The sequence below is a fragment of the Euprymna scolopes genome, chromosome 19 (assembly GCF_053919585.1).
Source record: "Euprymna scolopes isolate OS-2025 chromosome 19, ASM5391958v1, whole genome shotgun sequence".
Lineage (NCBI taxonomy): Eukaryota > Metazoa > Mollusca > Cephalopoda > Sepiida > Sepiolidae > Euprymna > Euprymna scolopes.
The window spans coordinates 40082231-40103237 of NC_136500.1; the positions used below are offsets into that span (position 1 = coordinate 40082231).

The 21007-nt window shown below is 35.3% G+C and overlaps 2 protein-coding genes across 2 annotated transcripts; both read left to right on the forward strand.

Moving 5' to 3' along the window:
• Positions 1-3940: 3940 nt before the first annotated feature.
• LOC145240206 (uncharacterized) lies at positions 3941-4909 on the forward strand. Its single transcript, XM_080103791.1, has one exon. The coding sequence runs from the start codon at positions 3941-3943 to the stop codon at positions 4907-4909; it is 969 nt and encodes a 322-aa protein (XP_079959917.1).
• A 1222-nt stretch (positions 4910-6131) lies between these two features.
• On the forward strand, positions 6132-6881 carry LOC145240207 (ATP-dependent DNA helicase PIF7-like). The gene has a single exon (XM_080103792.1). The coding sequence runs from the start codon at positions 6132-6134 to the stop codon at positions 6879-6881; it is 750 nt and encodes a 249-aa protein (XP_079959918.1).
• Positions 6882-21007: the final 14126 nt, after the last annotated feature.

Sequence of the window (21007 nt, forward strand, 5' to 3'; positions counted from 1 at the left end):
AAAATCATCCGACATATTATTTAGACATAAAAAATGCTTTAACTGCTTACGAAATATTAAAGAAATATTAAAAGTTTTATTTAATTGGTACTTGTCTGTTTTTTGGAAAAAATTAAAATTTAAACATTTTTTAAAACAATTATTGAAAAATATCATACTATTCAGCTGATAAAATTCAGGGTTTTATATTTCTAGAAAAATCATAATTCGTTAAAAGATATGGAATTTTAATAGATTTTAATTAGCATGAAAAAATATCAACTTGGTTTTCTCGGTGTTTTGGTCGTGTCTCGGATTATTGAGTGTAAAGTAAACAGTGGAGTAACGCTATTATGATTAGTAATGGTGGAATTTGGGTATGGTTTAATTATATAACAGGGCAGTTCTACAATGGCTTATTTTTATTAGACTCCAAAACGAGCATGTTATAGTCAGCTAGTAAACAGTCCTCTGATATTGTGTTCCACATATGGACAGTTCTAAAAGTCTACTCATTGAATGACTTCGAATTTTATCTTAAACTAAATGCTAGAATATAACAATCAGCTAAAAGTCCTTTCTATTCGCATTTCGTTCGTGTCACCACACGATAACTACTAATACTGGTGAGACCTGTGGAAATTCCACAACGGACTCTTTCATATGTAATATTTTGATATCGGCAATCTGTGGATTTTCAGCGTAAATGATGACGCCCTGATATTATTGTAGCTCTTTTGTTAATACCGCAAAAGTATTTATCTAATCTAGCAAGGACGCACGGCGTTACCCGGTCGTAAAATACGCTTAAATATGGTATTTTAATTCATGCAGATTTCGTATATATTATTATAGAGTCAATTTTCTATCGATTAGTATCAACTTATGATTAATATATATATATATATATATATATATATTCATATAACTTGGGTGCAAGTTTTACCAAGAACTTTTCATGAATATATATATATATGAAAAATTATTTTCATATATATATATATATATATATATATATATATATATATATATATATATATATATATGAAAAATTCTTGGTAAAATTATTTATAAAAAATAGATTACTTAAGTGCCATAATCGAAACCGAAACCAAAACTTATGGAGAATTCTTGGTGAAATTATTTATTACAAGAAATAGGTCTTAAAAATGAAACGACAGTCACTCAGAATAAAAAAAATGTATGCGATAAAGTAGAGATTGAAAAGCCAATGTAGCTATTAGCTTAATTACTATGCTCGTTACATTATTCTAAAAGGTATTTCAACTTATAAATAACATTATTTTTTTAATGTTTATAGGGCCGAGGAAGAGTTTTTCCGTGAGATTTTGGGTCTTAAATGAGTATATAATGAGATTATTATTATTATTATTATTATTATTATTATTATTATTATTATTATTATTATCTATATATTAATACGTTTGTAACTATCTATCTATGTGTGTCACACTTTCCGGCAAATTTGATTGGTTGAGAAGATTTTATTCTGTAATAGCGGATTACACATTAAACGAACGCTCAAGGCAGAGATCAGGGTTGCCAGGTTGGCTAATGTAAATTTCACGGTTTTTTCTTTCTTTTGTTTTTCTCTCTCTCCCTAGAAGTTGTTGACTTACAAATATAAACATTTAGTAAATAACTGTGGAAACAGATTTTAAAATATTTTTAATTAACGAAGACTCTCTCTTTCTCTATCTTTCTCTCTCTCTGTCTATCTATCTATCTATCTATCTATCTATCTATCTATCTATCTATCTATCTATCTATCTACTCTGCCTTGAGCGTTCGTTTAATTTATAATCCGTAGATAGATAGATAGATAGATACATAGATAGATAGATAGACGAGATAGAGAAAGAGAGAGAAAGAGAGAATCTTCGTTAATTAAAAATATTTTAAAATCAGTTTCCACAGTTATTTACTAGGGAGAGAGAGAAAAAACAAAAGAAACAAAAAACCGTGAAATTTACATTAGCCTTCGTTTGATGTGTATTCCGCTAATCCAGGAACGAAACATGAAATATTTTTCTAAAAATATATGTTTACTCCACCAACTACTACTGATTGCTGTTAGATATAAACAAATCCAAGAGGATAGAGAGGGAGGGGGAGAGAGGGGGAGGATACAGGAGTGAGATGGGGAAGAGAGATAGAGGGGGAGATAGATGGGGGGAGGGAAGAGAAAAAAAAAGAAAAAGTATTTTGGCCATCAGATTTTCTGTTTGGCTTTTTTTCAAGTTCGGCCCTTTTCTGTACGCACGCTCAAGGCAGAGAGAGAGATAGATATATAGATAGATAGATAGATAGAGAGAGAGAGAAAGAGAGAGAGAAACGCGGTCTTCGTTAATTAAAAATATTTTAAAATCTGTTTACACAGTTACTTACTAAATGTTTATATTTGAAAGTCAACAACTTCGATATAGTCAATTTTCCTTTAATTTTCAATTTGGCTTTTTGTTAGCCTTTTTTACTTAAAAAATGTGCCTGCGCTTTTAAATTTGGCCTTCTTTGCTTTTTTTTCTGAAAAATTTGTCTACAAATAATTATTATCGTCTGCCAACCCAGGCAGAGAGAGAGAGAGAGAGAGAGAGAGAGAGAGAGAGAGAGAGAGAGAGAGAGAGAGAGAGAGAGAGAGAGAGAGAGAGAGAGAGAGAAAGAACGCTCAAGGGAGAGAGAGAGAGAGAAAAAAGAAAATTCATTTATTATTGACAGATTAAATACAGACCGTTTGGCCCATCTAGAGCAATGGATGAGAGAAGAACACAGCAAAGAGAAGCAGCAAGAGAGAGACAGAGAATCAGATGACAGCGTTTGCGAGAAGAAGAAAGACAATCAATCCGTGATCGAAACAGACAAAGAATGCAACAGCAAAGGCGTAATATGAGCCAGGATGAGCGAGAATTACATCTTCACCATTTGAGAAATAGAGATCACGTAAGGAGAAATAATATGAATATGGAAGAAAGACAGCAATTTCTAGAAAACATGAGAAACAGGGACCTTGTAAGAAGAAATAATATGAATATGGAAGAAAGACAGCAATTTCTAGAAAAAATGAGAAACAGGGACCATGTAAGAAGAAATAATATGAATCAACAAGAGCGCCAAAATCATCTTGAAAATGAGCGAAATAGAGTTCAACGTCATAGAAATGCTCACAATATGGAACGCCAAATATATTACATTGGGGCCATGGATGTCCGATGTCAATTTTGCAGAGCCTTAAGATTCCAAAGAGAACAACTAAATTGCTGTCATAACGGAAAAGTAATGCTACCCCCCTTACAAGATTACCTCGAAAATTTAAGATTATTATTTGCTGCCAACAATGCCGAGGGTGCAAATTTCAGGCAGAATATAAGAAACTATAATTCTGCATTTGCTTTTGCATCTTTTGGTGCCAATATTAGACCCCCTCCAGGACGTGGACCCTATTGTTTCCGTTTACAAGGTCAAACTTACCACTATGCAAGCAACCTCCATGCAAATGACCCTGAAGAGAGAAGATATGGCCAGCTGTACATCATAGAAACCAATAAAGCCATATACAATAGAGTAAATGCTCCAGAAAATGCTAACTGTTTAGTGTCTGTTTTTCAAAAGATAAATGAAGCACTGATTAATAATCCTTATGCAGCAGCATACCATAATATGAGGGATATTGAACAACAAGAACAAGATAGAGCTGCGATTGAGAACGTGTCACCAAGACAAGTAACCATGCACTTCATCCCTGGCCCTGACAGAAGGACATACAACAACCCATCAGGCAATGAGATTGCAGCCATATTCGTTGGTGATGATGGTGCACCATCGTGATATCATTGTTTATCCCATAGGTCAACAGAGGGAGAGGATTGCTTACATCTATTGCCATCTTGATCCCATGGTTTATCCTCTTCTCTTTCCGAATGGAGAATCGGGATGGCATATACAAATGGCTCATGTGGCACAACGCCAAACTCGTGTTCGCACCAAAGTCACCATGCAAGAGTTTTACTCATACCGGCTAGCAATCAGAGATGGCTTTAGTGCTTTGCATCGAGCTGAAAAATTATTGCAACAATATATTGTTGACGCTTATGTGAAGGTGGAGGGATGCCGTCTGAACTTCATTCAAAATAACCAAGCACAATTAAGAGTGGCACTTTATTCGGGTCGCATGGATCACCTAGGAAGACAGAATGAGCATCAAGAGGCAGGTGTTCCAGTCATTTTGCCCTCTACATTCACAGGAAGTCCGAGAAACATGCAACACGCATATCAAGATGCCATGGCGATCGTCTGCAAATTTGGAAAACCAGATATTTTCTTGACATACACGTGTAACCCAAAGTGTCGAGAAATCACAGAGAACCTTGGACCGTATGAAACAACACAAAACAGGCCAGATTTAGTTGCACGAGTTTATAACATGCACCAAAAGGAACTTATGATTGATATCAAGGATAGACATATATTTGGTGTTCCAGTTGCTCATTTCTATGTCATTAAATTTCAAAAGCGCGGTCTACCACATTGCCACCTTTTGGTAATGCTGCGAGAAGAAGACAAACTGAGGACAAGAGAACAAATTGATGAGATGGTTTGTGCTGAAATGCCTTCATTAGACTACCCAGAGTTGAGAGAATGCGTGAGAACATTGATGATCCATGGTCCATGTGGGATATCAAATCCTAATTCTGTGTGCATGGTTGATGAAACATGTGAGAAAAATTTCCAAAAGATTTCCTTGATGAAACGAATACAAATGTATCCGGATATCCAGTGTACAGACGGAGAAACAATGGAGAAAAGGTACAAGTTGGCACTCATGAGGTTGACAACAGATTCGTTGTCCCATACAATAAGTATCTACTGGAAAAATACCGTGCCCATATTAATGTTGAAGTGTGTTCCTCGGTGAAAAGCGTAAAATATTTATTCAAATATATATATAAAGGTCACGATTGTGCAAACATGGAAATCAGACATGTTTTAGAGAATAATGAGCCCACTGGAATACATGAACACAATGAAGTTAAACAGTTTTTGTCATGTAGATATGTGTCTCCTCCAGAGGGCTTTTGGAGAGTGTCAGAGTTCAAAATGCATGCTCAATCTCACACTGTTTATCGCTTGGCTGTACATTTGCCTGATGAGCAGCATGTTTACTATAGAGAAGGGAATCAAAGACAGGCGGCACCAAGAGCAGAAGAACGTGACACACAATTGACAGCTTGGTTCAAACTCAATCAAACAGATGAGAATGCAAGAAATCTTTTCTATTGTTCTGTACCTGAGCATTATGTCTTCAACAAACAAACAACAAAGTGGACACAGCGAATTAGATTCAGCAACATTTTAACCAGAATGTACTCTGCAAGTCCTCGAAATGAAGAAAAAATTTATTTGAGGATGTTGCTCCTTCATGTCCCCGGAGCGACTTCATTCAGCAATTTGAAGACAATCGATGGTCAAGAAATGGCCACCTTCAAAGACGCATGCATCAGACTGCGCCTGATTGAGAATGACAATGCATTGCAGGAAGCTTTGACAGAAGCAGCAGCTCATCAGATGCTACAACAACTATTATCCATGTTTTCCATGATGTGCGTCTTCAACCAGCCCGTGAATGCTCTGCATTTATGGAATGAGAATAAGCATTTTATGATCGAAGATCTGCTGCTTAGATATGATAACATAACTGCTGAAAATGTTGCTCTCCACTTTCTGAATACCTTATTCATGGAAAATGACATGGATTGCAACATGTTTGGTCTGCCTGAACCAGTTGGAGATCATCCTGGACATGAAGGAGATGTTGGAAACTCTAACATAGATGTGACTTCTCTTAATATTGAACAGAGGCAGATATTCAATGCTGTGGTTGAGCAAGGTGAGCAAACAGAAAATAGATTGTTTCATGTGGATGCACCCGGTGGTTCAGGAAAAACCTATCTTTTCAACAAGTTATATGAATACCTTAACGCTAACAACATTAAGACAAACACTTCTGCTTGGACTGGTATTGCTGCAACACTGCTGAAATGCGGCAAAAATTTGCACAGTATATTCAAGCTTCCGGTTCCCTAAGCTAAACAAGTGTCTGCCATGTGCCACCGAACTCTGAGCAAGGAAACTTTCTGATGCAAGTTAAAGTCTTCATTATTGATGAAGCTTCTATGATCCCATGCTATGCGCTGAAAGCCATTGATAAATGCTTGAAAGATATAATGAACACCCAAACTGCATTTGGTGGTAAAGTAATCTTACTTGGAGGCGACTTCAGACAAGTACTTCCGGTTGTCCCGAGAGCTCCTCCTGCTGCTGTGCTAGATGTGTGCCTCAAACGCTCAGACTTATGGCACAGCTTTCATCACATAAGACTCACACAGAACATGAGAGCAAATTCAAATGAACAGGAGTTTTCAAGATGGCTTCTGCAAATGGGCAATGGATCACTCCAGAGTTCTCTTGATGAAGTGGCTCCAGATGTTATTGACATTCCTGAAATGTGCACATGTAATGGCTCTTTGATATCGGAGGTGTTTGACAACTCTACGGCTGAAGAGATGAAAGCAAGAGTAATTCTATCTCCAAAGAATTCTCAATGCTTAGCGGTTAATGAAGAAATTTTGAGAATGTTGCCAACAGAAAATAAAACGTACCTCAGCACTGATTCTGTAAGTTGCAATAATGACGAGGAAGCACAAAATTATCCAATGGAATTCATTAATTCTCTCACTCAATCTGGCATGCCTCCTCATAGGTTGAATTTGAAAATTGGAGCAATAATTATGCTACTGAGAAACCTCTCCATAACTCAGGGACTGTGTAACGGCACTCGACTAGAGGTCACTCAGCTTCACGAGCACAGCGTCAAGGCATCAGAATAATAATCAGCGGTTCACACGCTCATAAGAGAGTACTTATCATTATTATTATTATAATTAACAATATCATGTTTTAAACACTCTAAGTCTCCATTATATAATAAGTATATGATAAATAAGCTAAAAATTAAATAAAACTTTTGAAATTTTTTTTAAATAAACATATTTATAAAACATAATTGAGGATGTATTTATTGAGATTAATTGGAGCACTAATATCGTGATTTTAGTATATACATATTTACATACATTTTACCTACCGTACTCTTTATTTACTATTCAAAAAAAATAGTACACTGGGTGAATTCGTCGGCCAGGGCAGTAAAGGGTTAATGTAAATGTTTCAAGGTACGGATATGTGATGGGATAATGTGTATGTGAAAAAAAAAAGAAAAGAAAACGTGAAATTTTCACGGGTCCAGCTAGTTATTATTATTATTATTATTATTATTATTATTATTATTATTATTACGTTGTCCTAAAGTTCGTAAACACTTACAAAAAATTGAAATTTTACTCGCCAAGTAATAAAAAGAAAAGAAAAGACGATATTCTCAAAATAAAAACAATCATGTTCCAATACTTTCTGCCATCGATCTGCAAACTTTCGGATCTGGATAAAGTACCATTTTACAATTCTTGACAGGCTTATTCAGTTGTATTAAACGAGTCGAATCGGCAGCCGATCAGAAATTGTTGCATTGAGCGAAAAATGCCGTAATCTGATGAAGCACAGTCAGCACTGTTGGCAGAACCTCTATGCTGTCCAGCTCTTTAAACTTGTCTTTGGTCTTCACTGCGGTGTGTGGCTTGACATTGTCCTTCAGTATGAAAACGCGCTTTCTGTTGAACAGTGCCGGGCACCTTTGCTTCAACTTTTCGTAGGACAACTGCAGTTGCTTACAGTAAAGTTCGGCATTAATAGCACGGTCATTAGAAATACACTTAAAATGCACGATTCCTTCAAAGATCAACCAAACGCATACCATGACTTTCTTGCCGAATCGATGTTGCTTTGGAACCGACGGTGTTTCTTGTCCTTTATAAACCCGTCGCTTGTCTCGACTGTGTTGGACCAGATAGACCAATTACTCGTCCGATATCTCAATGCGCTTCCAAAAACGGCCGCTCGATAAATTGCTGGGGAATTGACGGCAAATTTAAACTCATCCGTTGACGTGTACTGTGGAGAGTTCGTGCGGAACTTGGCGCAGCTTTTTGTGAATCAAATCACTTTGCCTCATGTGTCAGACAATTGTCGATTTCCCAACTTGAAGCTCCTCGGCCAATTCTCGAGTGCTCGATAAAAGCGCAATGTCCAATCCGGTTCACAAGTCTCCATCATCCAATTTTGACAGCCGACTATACGCAGCTTATTTCCAAGACTCAGGCTAGGATCGAAACGCTTATACCATTTTGAGATCGCCGCATATGAAATTGTTCCTTCATTTTCGGCAGCAAAAAATCTCTTCTGCCGCTTTCCTGGTTAAAAGAGCTCGCTTCCAGCAGTAACGAATCACAACTTGCAACTCAATTTTGTCAATTGTCATCTGGAATAGAAAGGTAAACATCACCCTAACAATATAAACGAAAAAAAAAAAAACACACAAAAAAAATAAAAATAAAAAAAACAATTAAAAATCGTATAAAATTTCAATTTTTCGCAAGTGTTTACGAACTTTTAAGACAACCTTATTATTATTATTATTATTATTATTATTATTATTATTATTATTATTATTGTTACCAACTAGGAGTTTTCATACAGACTATCATCAAATATTTTTTTTGATAATAACCTGGAGTTTGACAAACAACAAGTCCCACCAGATTTCCAGAACTCTCACCTTCTTTCGATAAATTTTGCAAATTAATTTACGTTATCGCAACAACCATTTACCATTGATTTCTCACTGGCAACAACCATTGGTTTTCACTAACATTTTGGTGGCAATAAACACCAACAAGGTCCCAGTCGTCTTCGAAATTACCCAGTGGATATCTGGTTAGTGCTTTCTCTTCTCGGGCTTTCCATACTCCGCGAACTTTCACGACTATTTGGTCTGGTGTCAGTGGGTTCAATACTTTTTTGATGGGGGTTAACTTACCAGTCAACTTACAATTATACGGCTCGAGTTTTCTTGTTCCATGTGGCGTTTCTTTATATTTTGTTTTACAGTTTTATTTCTGTTGTAGTTAATCGGTTAACGTTTGTAGCTCATATGCATCTGTACTCAAATTTTATCCTTAATGTTTCAACCGTTATTATTATTATTATTATTATTATTATTATTATTATTATTATTGTCCTCAAGGAGCTTTCACACAGGTCATAAAAGATCTAGTCTTTATAACAGCGTGTGGTGTTTCCTGGAAGCTGAGTGACAGTCCAGTACACTCCACCTCTTTCGATAACATTTGCAAATGACTTTGAATTATCGCAAAAGCCGCTTACCATTTATTTCTCAGCGGCCATTGGTCTTCATTGGAATTTGAGTGGCAATAAGTCTCCCCAAGGTCCCAGTTCTCTTCGCACTTGTCTAGCGGGGGCTTGGTCAGTTCTCCCTCCTCGGTCTTTCCATCATCCTTGATTACTCGGTCTCACTCTTTTTTTTTTGGAGAAGGCGGTGATGTGGTAATGGGAGAATGGGTTGAGGTTTGAGAACTTGTAGATATGCCGCTTCAACGTTCTTGGTTCCATGTAGTGCGTCATGTTTTGCCTCTGCAGCAGTTTGTATGGCCCGCGCATGTGGCTCATGTGTTTTAGTCTCAACATTCAAGGGGTTTCTTTAATATTACAGTTGCTTTCATTATTGTTGTTCGTTGTATTTTTCCGGTCATTCCTCTGATGCCAAATTCTCCCATTCTTTTTTTCAAGTTTTTCGGGATTGTTCCTAATTCTCCTACTATTATAGGCATCATTTGGATTTTCTTCATCTTCCATATTCCTTTCAGCTCTTTGGCTAGCTCTGTGTATTTGCTCCGTTTTCTCTTTTCTTTGATATTCACCCTGTGGTCACCTGGGAGAGCAAAGTCTACGATTTGATAGGATTTTTCTTTCTTGTTAATTATTACGACATCCGGTCTTCTTGCTTGGATGGATTTATCAGTTTGTATATCCATATCCCATAGGATTTTATGATTCTGTTTGCATAATTACAAGTGTACTGCCCTTACCACTTGGTCTTGTCTGTTCTTGTATTCCTGTTGGGCCAGTTTGCTGGACCCACTTACTTTATGGTTTATCGTTCTGTCTCTTTGTCCACAGAGTCTGCATTTACTATTTTTCTGTGTTTTGTTGATCTTTGCTTTGATGTGGTTGGTTCACATCGAGTTATCTTGTGCTGCAGTTATTAGGGACTCAGTTTCCCGGTTTAGGTGTCCTTTTCGTATCCACGTCCAAGTGTTTTCGTTATTCTCATCTTTTGTCATAATATTAAATCTTCAATGCAATTGTTTTTCTTCCCAGTTTTCTTTTCTCGTCTTATCCTTTAACTTTCTGTTTTCTATTTTGTCGATTTTTTCAGTGTCTCTCGCTACCACGATTATTCTTTCATGTTTTGCGTTATGTATTTTTCTAATTCTTTTTTTTTTGTCATGAACACAGTTTTCTGTACAAACTAGTCCTCTCCCGCCTTTTTTCATTTTCAGGTAGAGTCGGTTAACATCGTCATTTGAGATGTTGCGTTGTGCATGGTAATGAACTTCCTGGTCTTCTGATCGAGCTGTCTCAGTTCTTCTTTGGTCCACCCTATGAACAGTCCTGAGTATCTTACTAGTGACACTGCCAATGTATTTATGCCTTTTATTAGGTTTCTGCTCTATAATTTGGTTTCTAGAAGTTTTCATGTTCTCCTGAGGATTCCTTTCCAATTGTCTCTTTCATTTCTATGGTTTTGATGGTGTTTGCTTCCAGAACCCGAAGTATTTATATGCGTCATGTTCCACTAGGGCCCTCATCTTCGTTTGGTTTGGAAGTTCCATGCCTTGTGTTGTCACCAGGATTCCCTTTGTTATAACTAGTAGTGTGCTCTTTTCTATACCAAACTCCTTTTGGATATTCTGGCTGCATATTCTGGTAGTATTTATTAGAATCTCTAGTTCTTTTTCGGTCCTTGCAAAAAGTTTCAGGTCGTCCATGTGCATAAGGTGGTTCATGTTTTACTTTGTATTAGAGAACTTGTATCCAGTTTGGCATTTTCTCAGTATATTGTTCAGGGGCATCATGGCTATTATTATTATTATTATTATTATTATTATTATTATTATTAATGTTATTATTATTATTATTGCTGTTGTTGTTGTTGTTGTTGTTGTTAATTATCAATCTATCTACCTGCATGTTTTTGTATCTATATTTCTATATATTTTTATTTCTGTCTATATATTTATCAACTTATTTGTCTATATATTTATATACCTCTCTAGCTTTCTCTCTGTTTATCTATGTATTCATATATTTGTCTCTCACTATATATATATCGATCTTTCTGTCTGTCTATCTATCTATCTATCTATCTATCTCTCTGTCCATCTATATATGTATGTATCTGTTTATATATCTATTTTTCTATCTATCTATTGTCTGTTGTATATTGATGTGTATACATATAAATGTTTACAACTTAATTTCTTCGAGTTCACAGTTACAGCACATCAACAATTTTGGAGTTTATAAAAAATGTTTTTACATGATAAACTTCTACAGCATTTGAACCGAATGCTGTGTTCATTAAAATAAAACCGAACGCACTTTTTCTTTTTATCTCGTTCGTGTGTCTCTTGGCCGTCCTTGGATTGCTTGCGTCTTGCCGTTCCTCGCCTCCAGATGCAAAATCAACACATAGTAACAGACACAAGTCTCTATGTTTTTTTCTGGACAACTTATCGTTTTATTCATTATCGTTGATTTTATTGCGGTTAAAGTCGCGTCTCCGTTTGCTCGCTACATTAGAAGATGGGGTTAGTCGATTTTGCTATGATTTTAACTGTCACGTGCTTCTTCTTGTCGCCTCCATCTTCTCTGTGAATTCATCTGCTCTGAAAATCTATTTCTCTGAGAATCAGAGAAAGACTGTTTTGATCGGCTCTCTCTGCCACGCAGCTTCAGACTTTTTCTGATTTCGTCAGAATCCCGTCCAAATAGCATTCCACGAGCGGTTCTGCGACGTTACAATCTGACATCATGCTATGTGTCAGCGACTGCTCTGCCTGTTCGACTTGTCTCTCTAATACAGTTATGACACTTTTGGTAAACAAACCAACCTACAGTTATGTTCGTAAAATGACTTCTAATCTAAAACAATAAGCACCAATTCTCAATTCTATATAGCGTGCTGGCCACAACTGCCTGCTTGCTTACGTTGGGCCCATTATACAACATCTGTTGGTCTGTATATCTATCTTTTTATCAATCTATATCTATCTGTCTGTCTATCTATTACTTATGAGATTCTCATACCCATCTATACAGCTGTTTAGCTATACGCTATAATATGATCATGTACATATGTATATATATATATATATATATATATATATATACATGCACATATGTTTATTTAACTTCCCTGCAAACAGTAAGATACAATATTACAGGCGGGCTTAAAAAACCAGCTAACTATGTAACAGAACGTGACTGCCTGTAAATGACCGAGCCGTGTGCAAAGTGATGTAACGGCAAGGAAAAAGAAAAACGATTAAAAAAAGAAGAACGTGTGGCGAGAGAAGGCGGAATAAAGGATTTTGTTCAACCTGAAACAGCTAGTTGAATGTCTCTCTTCATTGTTGTTGTAGTTGTTGCTTACGACGGAGTCTATAACGTGTTGGGTCACTACATAATAGCATGTGTGTAAAAGTGTGTAATGTTACAACTAGATGTGGAATTGGCCTATAAAAATGCCTGAACAGCTCAGTCAACATCCTCCGGTAGGGCGTCTGAGACGATTATCGATAAACTGGGTTGATCTTCTAGAATTGAATAGAAGCATAACTCAGTCCGACAGAAACAAAGCCACTAATTGGCAAGGACGTATCTCAGTCTGATATGAACTTTACTTATTCAAGATGCACGCATCTATCTATCTATCTATCTATCTATCTATCTATCTATCTATCTACATGGATTGGAAAAATAATGCCAACATATTTTGAATTTGGCACCAATTTAAAAACACCTATAATACTCGAAAAAATATTTCTAGTTTGTGTTGTTTTAAATTAATTGGTTAAATTTATTTCTTGATTTCAGATAGTATATATAAGTAATAAGTCAGTTGGAGAGAAGGAAAACGGAACAGAGTTCCACAGGTGTGCAGTTCTAAAAAAGAAGCTTTGTTCATGGAATTTACGTTTAAGTTAAGGCACAGATAAAGAGTGGGGGAAATTATTGCTAGTGTTTTCAAATCGAAAAAAAATTCTGGAAATAATTTGAAGCTGCTTGAAAGTAAATGCAGAGGCCTTGTAGAAGTACTGCAAAGAAAAAGCACAAAATTATGGCAGGCGAAATTACAACAGAGCTTACCAATCTTCTGGATAATTCCGTTTCAACAAAAACTGCTCGCTGACAGCTTAGCAGAATTAGATTTCATGGAAGAGTTGTCAGCAGAAAATCACTGCTTTTGATATATTTCATAATTTATTCACACTTATCTATCTATCTATCTATCTATCTATCTATCTATCTATCTATCTCTCTCTATCTATCTATCTATTAATCAATCTATCTATCTATCTATCAATCTATCTATCAATCTATCTATCTATCTATCTATCTATCAATCAATCAATCAATCAATCAATCAATCTATCTATCTATCTATCTATCTATCTATCTATCTATCTATCTATCTGTTATTCTGTGTATCTTTTTCGTTCCACTCTTTTCCGGGCACATTTCCAGTCTTTTTTGTCTTTGTTTCTTTTTCCATTATCTCCATTCCTATCTTTTACATTTCTTGTCTTAATTTCCCTTTTCTTTTCATCCGATTTATATCCCTTCCTTTTTTCTCCCTCGCGCTCACACGACAATTCCATGAATTCTCGGTGAACTGTTGCATCATTTGTCACGTGACTGCGAGAAACATGTACTCCCCCCTCACTCTTTTATTTTCTACCCTGGGGTTATTTCTTTGACTAAGACCAAAATGAAAAGGAGGGAAAGGTCAGAATCGAAGCAGCAAGTGAAATGGTCCAATGGTCCAAGGAAGCTTTACAAGAAGACTTTTCTGGAAGGAGTTGACATGGCGTCCCATGTTGTGTCCCATTGTTTTTTAGCCTGGTTGTTTCGTTTGAAATCATTGCTTAAGTATTATAAACGACGATTCGACCGGTATTTTTTCTGGGTTGTGGAGGACATATTAATTTGCATAAAACATTCCCAAGTATATATATATATATAGTCTTTGAAGTTTTTAACCTTTAAAACTATACAAAAATATATTTTTTATCATTCGTTAGAAAACCATCTAGTGAGTAAGTCATTTAACCACCTGCAATCACTGCATCAGATCGCTCTAGAATTTACTATAGCACTAATAATTTATTCTTTAAGGGATCATCAGTTGCTATATATATATATATATATATATATATATATATATATATATATATATATATATATATCATATTTAAGCGTATTTTATGACCTGGCAATATGCATGCGCAGGCCGTCCGGCATTGCCAGGTCATAAAATACGCTTAAATATAATATAATATAATATATATATATATATATGTGTGAGCTTAAATATGATATTTTGATTAATGCAGATTTTGTATTTATTATTATATTATATTAGAGTATATAGTAATGATTTTAACAGTTAAAAAATACTCGACCGAGAATCAAAACTAAAACGTTTAGCTTACGATTTACTTTTTCCTTTGACGTTAATCCCTGATAACATATTTGCTGCATGTCTACAAATTAAAACATGAACCAATAGCTATCACTTTACGCATGCATATTCGTAATGTCGTTCGAGTTTCGCTTGGCAAATTTCATTTTTTAAATCCTCACACTTTTGGACTTATTTTACCCGGCTAAAACCCAAATATAAAGTTTCACATGGGTTCGAATACCCCATATATTAAGTTTCATGTCTGTAGACCAAAATCTCTGGGAGGAATTTAGAAGGAAAACTTTTTTACACAAATATATATACGCATACATAAATATATAGAAAGTAGTTTGTGTTCACTATAACCTTTTTAACGCAAATATTACGCAAGTGTAAATCGTGAGAATATTTCTATTAAAATATAATTCCACGTAATAGTTAACTAAAGATGATCATTCCATGAGAAAATCGAAAAAAAAGCGACAACCAGGGAATCAATTAAAATGAATGTTTCAAAGAATATGCAAATTAGCTAGAACTTATGCTGGTGAATGCAATTCCATGACCATATATAACAAAGTTGTATTTTGTTTTTAATAAATAAACAGAAAAAGGGTTATGAAAATGAATATCAAGATACAAAACAAATTCATAGAAGTATATATATATATATATATATATATATATATATATATATATATATATATATATATGGTTCACTATTTTTGATGATTAATAGGGTAAATAATGGAATGCTGCCCACCACAGCATTGTGTGACACAAAGCCTGGAAAGTGGGGTGTCAAGCAAGCTCTCCTAAATGAGGGCTACTCCCGCCCAGTAACAATTGCCTGAGCATCCCCGTCGGCATTTCCCGGTCGGAGAGCTTCTGGTAGCAAGCAATGAACTGACTCCACTCGAAATATGGGTCGCAAAGCTTGGAAGAGTGGACCTCCTGGGTAATACCCAAACGGCGTACCTCATTACGATTGTCGAGCTGATTGTTAAGAACGGATTCTTGACTCGCACTTTTCTACCCAGTCTCCAAGCAACCGAAGCAACAAGTAGACTCAACCCATAATTAATGGGGTATAGTCCCTCAAAGTTGGGAGATTCTATTAAAGAAGAGCTAGGGAACAGCGTTTAGTATTTAGAAAATAAACAAGTCTTCTAAGATTAAATGGGTTTTCAGATTCAGACAAAGCCAAACTATTTGCAAAGAACTTTGCAGCTAATTCTACCCTATGCGACGAAGGCCATCAACACCCCATATTTCTTCCTATAACACAGAACAAGCTAGGTAACATACAAATATATGTGCATGAGGTCGCCAAGCTAATCAAGAACCTTGATTCCAGTAAAGCAACTGGCCCTGACGGCATCCCAATTATAGTGTTAAAAAAGCTTCAACCAGAACTTGCTCCCATACTTACGGAACTGTTTCAGCATTGCCTTAAGGAGAAGTGCTTTCCGACTCCCTGGAAACCTCATCAGTATGCCCTGCATTTAAGAATTCAGGTGATAAGTCATCTTCTTCTCAGTACTGACCAATAAGTCTCCTGTGTGTTATGAGTAAGTTGCTGGAATTCATATTAAATAGAGAAATAGTACACCACCTCAGCAGGAATAACCTTCTTAGTGACACACAATATATTTTCGTTCTGCAAGATCTACTGCAGATGTGCTAACGGTTATAGCTCACAGGATTAGTGAATCTCTTGACAAAGGCTTCCTTTCTAGGGCAATTCCTCTTGACATATCAAAGGCCTTCGACAAGGTATGGCATAAGGGTCTACTTCACAAGATTTCCAGCTACGGTATAACGGGGTCGCTGGAAAGATGGTGGGATCCTTCTACCGCTCCAGAAGATATATCACTACTGATGCAATTCTCTATCTATATAAAAGCCAAGTACGTCCAGGGATGGAATACTGCTGCCATATCTGGGCAGGAGCTGCTAAAAACAGCCTATCCTGCATTGACAGAGTACAAAATAGACTTCGTGGCTTAATGGGGGATGCACTTTTCTCTTCCCTGCAACCTCTATCCCATAGAAGAGACGTAGCGAGCCTATCCTTGTTTTATCGTTATTTCCATGGCAGGTGCACGTCTGAACTCCCATCTCTGGTCCCTCTTCGCCAATCTTTCACGAAAAACACCCGTCTAGCTGAATCCACTGTCAAAAAATTTCCCCACTCTTTATCTGTGCTTAAATCAAAAAGTATATCTGGATTTCGTTTCAGACTATAAAACATGGACCTATTATTTCATGGAAATCTAAAAATCAGCAAATTGTATCTCTCTACGTGTGAAGCAGAATTCATTGCACTCATGTATACTGTGCAAGTTGTGTTACACGCAAAAATTATTCTATAGACCGTTTTAGAACCAGAAACGTAGTAATTAATTGTGATAATCAAGCCATCATAGTCTTAGTGCAGAACACAGTAATTCATCGAAGATATAAGCATATATATACTAAATGTCACTTCATAAAAATGAAGTCAAAAAGGAATCTGTTATTTTAAATTACATAGCATCAGAACAAAATTTCGCCGATATATTTACAATACCGGCGACAAAAATAAAATTGAAACGTTTTGCCCCGAAATTTGTCGAATTTTGACTTAAAGTCATTTTTCACAAGCCCAGATACATATTGAGAAAGGTAAGGTTGTCCTGAGTAAGACGTTAAATTGAATCCATTTTGTTTGCATTAAACCTTTAACATACTAATGTGTAACAAATACTTTTACTGAAAAAAAAAACAAAAACAAAACAACGAACAAAAACACGTTTTTTTGTATTTTTACATATACTTTTACATGCCTAATTTAAGGCACGCATAAATTAAAATTTTTATTTTTATTTTGTGCACAGTACTTTCTTTCTAATTGACCGAAAATTTCCTATTTTCTTTTGCTTTGTTTTAATTTTACTTAACAAAAAATAAATTCTTTTTTACCGACACACACACACACACACACACACACACACACACACACACACACACACACACACACACACACATATATATATATATATATATATGATTTACAAATGAGCATCATAGCGTTTCTCCTCGTAACGTCTTATATCCTTTGAATTCTTATTCTCTCTTGGAATAAATAATATCGTTAGAATTCAAAAGATTGGACAGTTAAAAGCGCGTTTCTTCATTTTTATTTACTGTTTAATTTTAAATTTTTCGTTTATATGAGTATATGTACTGTGTGCATGTGTGTATGTGCGTACTTATACGTGTATATATTTAAAACTGACGTGGCACCTTCTCATTGGCTATACCTCCTTCTCCTCCTTCTTCTTCCTTTTCCTTTCCCCTTTTCCCCGTGTATGCTCGTCACTTTCACTACACCGATGAAGATTGAAGGATCGGTCGAAAATCATGTACCTGTAAAAAAAAGTTTTTAATTTTTTTCAGAATATTATTTTGTATTCCTGCACATCACCAATTGAAAACGAATAAAGAAAAGTTATAAGCTTTTATACTTTGGTTATCTTTCAGATGCAAGGTTCATTGTTTACTTGCGGTTTCAACGATGTAAGATTCCGTTGTACGGAAGACCAAATCGACCAAAATGTCTATGATGTTTTTATTGGCGCTTTTCTTCGTATTTTTAATAACATTTTTTTGCACCATTTACAAGTTCTTTTTACAAATAATTTTTTTAATACTGTAATAGTAAAATAAAGATACATTTATTAATTATACGGAAAAAGTATCTCGTAATGTTTTCACACGAGATTTTTTTCCTGTTGATTTCTCTTTTTTTTTTAATATTAAAATTGATTTAAAGTGATTTTCAAGCCTTTAACATGACGGAGTTTATAATGAAAACCAAATTACCGTTAAAATTATAATAATCTTTATTAGAAATTTGTAACAAAATAACAAAATTATAAAACTATTAGATTAGAATTGAGAACTTTTAATTAAACAACGTGAACATTTTATAATGAGTGTTTTCATGAAATGTATTTTTAATAATAAAAAAAGTGAACTTTTTTTACTTAAACTTCATAAAAAAACGTATCCAATATAGAATTTTACTAAAATAATTTTACTATTACAGTATTAAAAAAATTATTTGTAAAAAAAAACTTGTAAATGGTGCAAAAAAAAGTTTATTAAAAAATACGAAGAAAAGCGCCAATAAAAACATCGTAGACGTATATTATCATTTAAACAGTATATCAATTTAAATATTTAAATTCAGTAAATAAATTTAAATATTTAAATTATGGCCGATTTGGTCTTCCGTACAACGGAATCTTACATCGTTACAATCGCAAGTAAACAAGGAACCTTGCATCTGAAAGATAACCTATACTTTTTGTATTCTTTTCATACATTTCCATTCATAAATATATATATATATATATATATATATATATATATATATATATATATATATATATCGAAATGATGCTCTACGCCCAACATCATAATATTAATGCATTTTTTAATTTTGAATGTAGCTGCAGTGCAAACTATATGGCTCGAACAACATTGATAGTGGATGGAAGAGGCAAGAGCACGTATCTACAAAAATCAGAAATGGGACATACCGAGCAACAAACGTACTTGTCACCACATACGGGCCTTCAATAACTGACCATTTTATTAAAACCTTGTTATGTGCAGTGAACTTCAACACGAACTCATTTTCAGCTCTGAGTCGTGCTCATTCAGCATTTTATTTAAAGATCTTGGAAACTATTCACGTTCGGTTGAGAAGGCCTTCTCTTTGTAAACAGGGAGTGTCTCTTAGTTTTGAGCGTGGTCAATCTCTAGGATCTCCGGAAAATTTCATAACATTGCTTTATTTTAATAGCTCCCCCCTTTTTTCCACATATAGCGGAAAGGAACGCAACGTAACTTTATTTCAATAATGTATATATTTTTGATTTCCCTTTTTAAATCCCTCGATAAAGCTTTAAGAAAGCGAGGGCGAAACCGGTCAGACGACTCCCCTCCACCTTTATTTTTTTCCTTTTCTTTACTCCTTTTTTAATCAAGAATTATAAAAGTCTCCCCTCCATAACTGCATTATTTAATTTCTATACCCCCAAAAGATTCATGATATATATATAATGTATCATATGTATATATATACACACACATACACACATATATGTATATACACACATATACACACATATATGTACACACACACACACACACACACACACACACACACACACACACATATATATATATATATATATATATATATATATATATATATTAGAACGGGAATGCATAATTAAAGTTAAGAATGGTTTTAGTTTCACATACCTTTTCAAAGTAAAAAGCAATTATTTATTTTTATTCTCTTTTTCCTTTGACATTTGGACAAAATTAAAAATGTTAAAATTTTAAAAATCAAAATGACTTCTGTTATTGAACCAGAAGGACTTCCCCATTATATGAAAATATGGAGTGTGTTTCAAAATTTTTTTAATTAATGTGAAAGATATTTAAAATGCCCAGCACAGTATTATTTTACACAAGTTCGAAAATGTTGGAAAATGTTTGGCACTCTTATCTAGCAAATATTACATGAGTATACCCGTCGGTATTCCCCGATCGGGGATCATAAGGCAGCAAGCAATGAACTTAAAGCCGGGTAGGAAGGCCTGAGCGGATCGACCTCCTGGGTTATATCCAGACGGCGTACCTTAATCCGACAGGTACTGGGTAAGTTCCTGGCCCAGTATTTGTCGGGCTATTTATCAAGAACAGACTCTTGACTAGCTCTTTTCTACTCAGCTTCCAAGCAACCGAAGCAAAAAGTAGACTCAATCCATAATTAATGGGTGTAGATATTTAATTGGTGCCCACCTCACCAATATTTGACACGAGGTCTGAAAGTGGGGGATCAAAACAAACTCCCTTAAAGGAGAGGCACACTTTCAATTACAAGTCGGAGTGCCTCAGGCGACAAGCAATTAAATTGCCCCACCTGATAGCTGGGTGGCAAGGCCTGGGAGGGTTCGCCTCCTGAGTAATACCTCAGTCCGACAGGCACAGGTATTGGTCCGTTTTCCGGCCCCGTACCTGTCGGGCTGAGTGTAAAAAAACAAATCCCTGACGAGTACTCTACCCTGTCTCCCAGCTGCTGAAGCTTTTAAGAGGCCATTCCTGCCATTAATAATGGGGGTATACTCCCTCAGAGTTAGGAGATTCTATTTATAAACACTGTTGATAGGAACTGACGAATCAAATTAATTCACGTTCTGCTATCAACAAATTAAATCTTTTTGC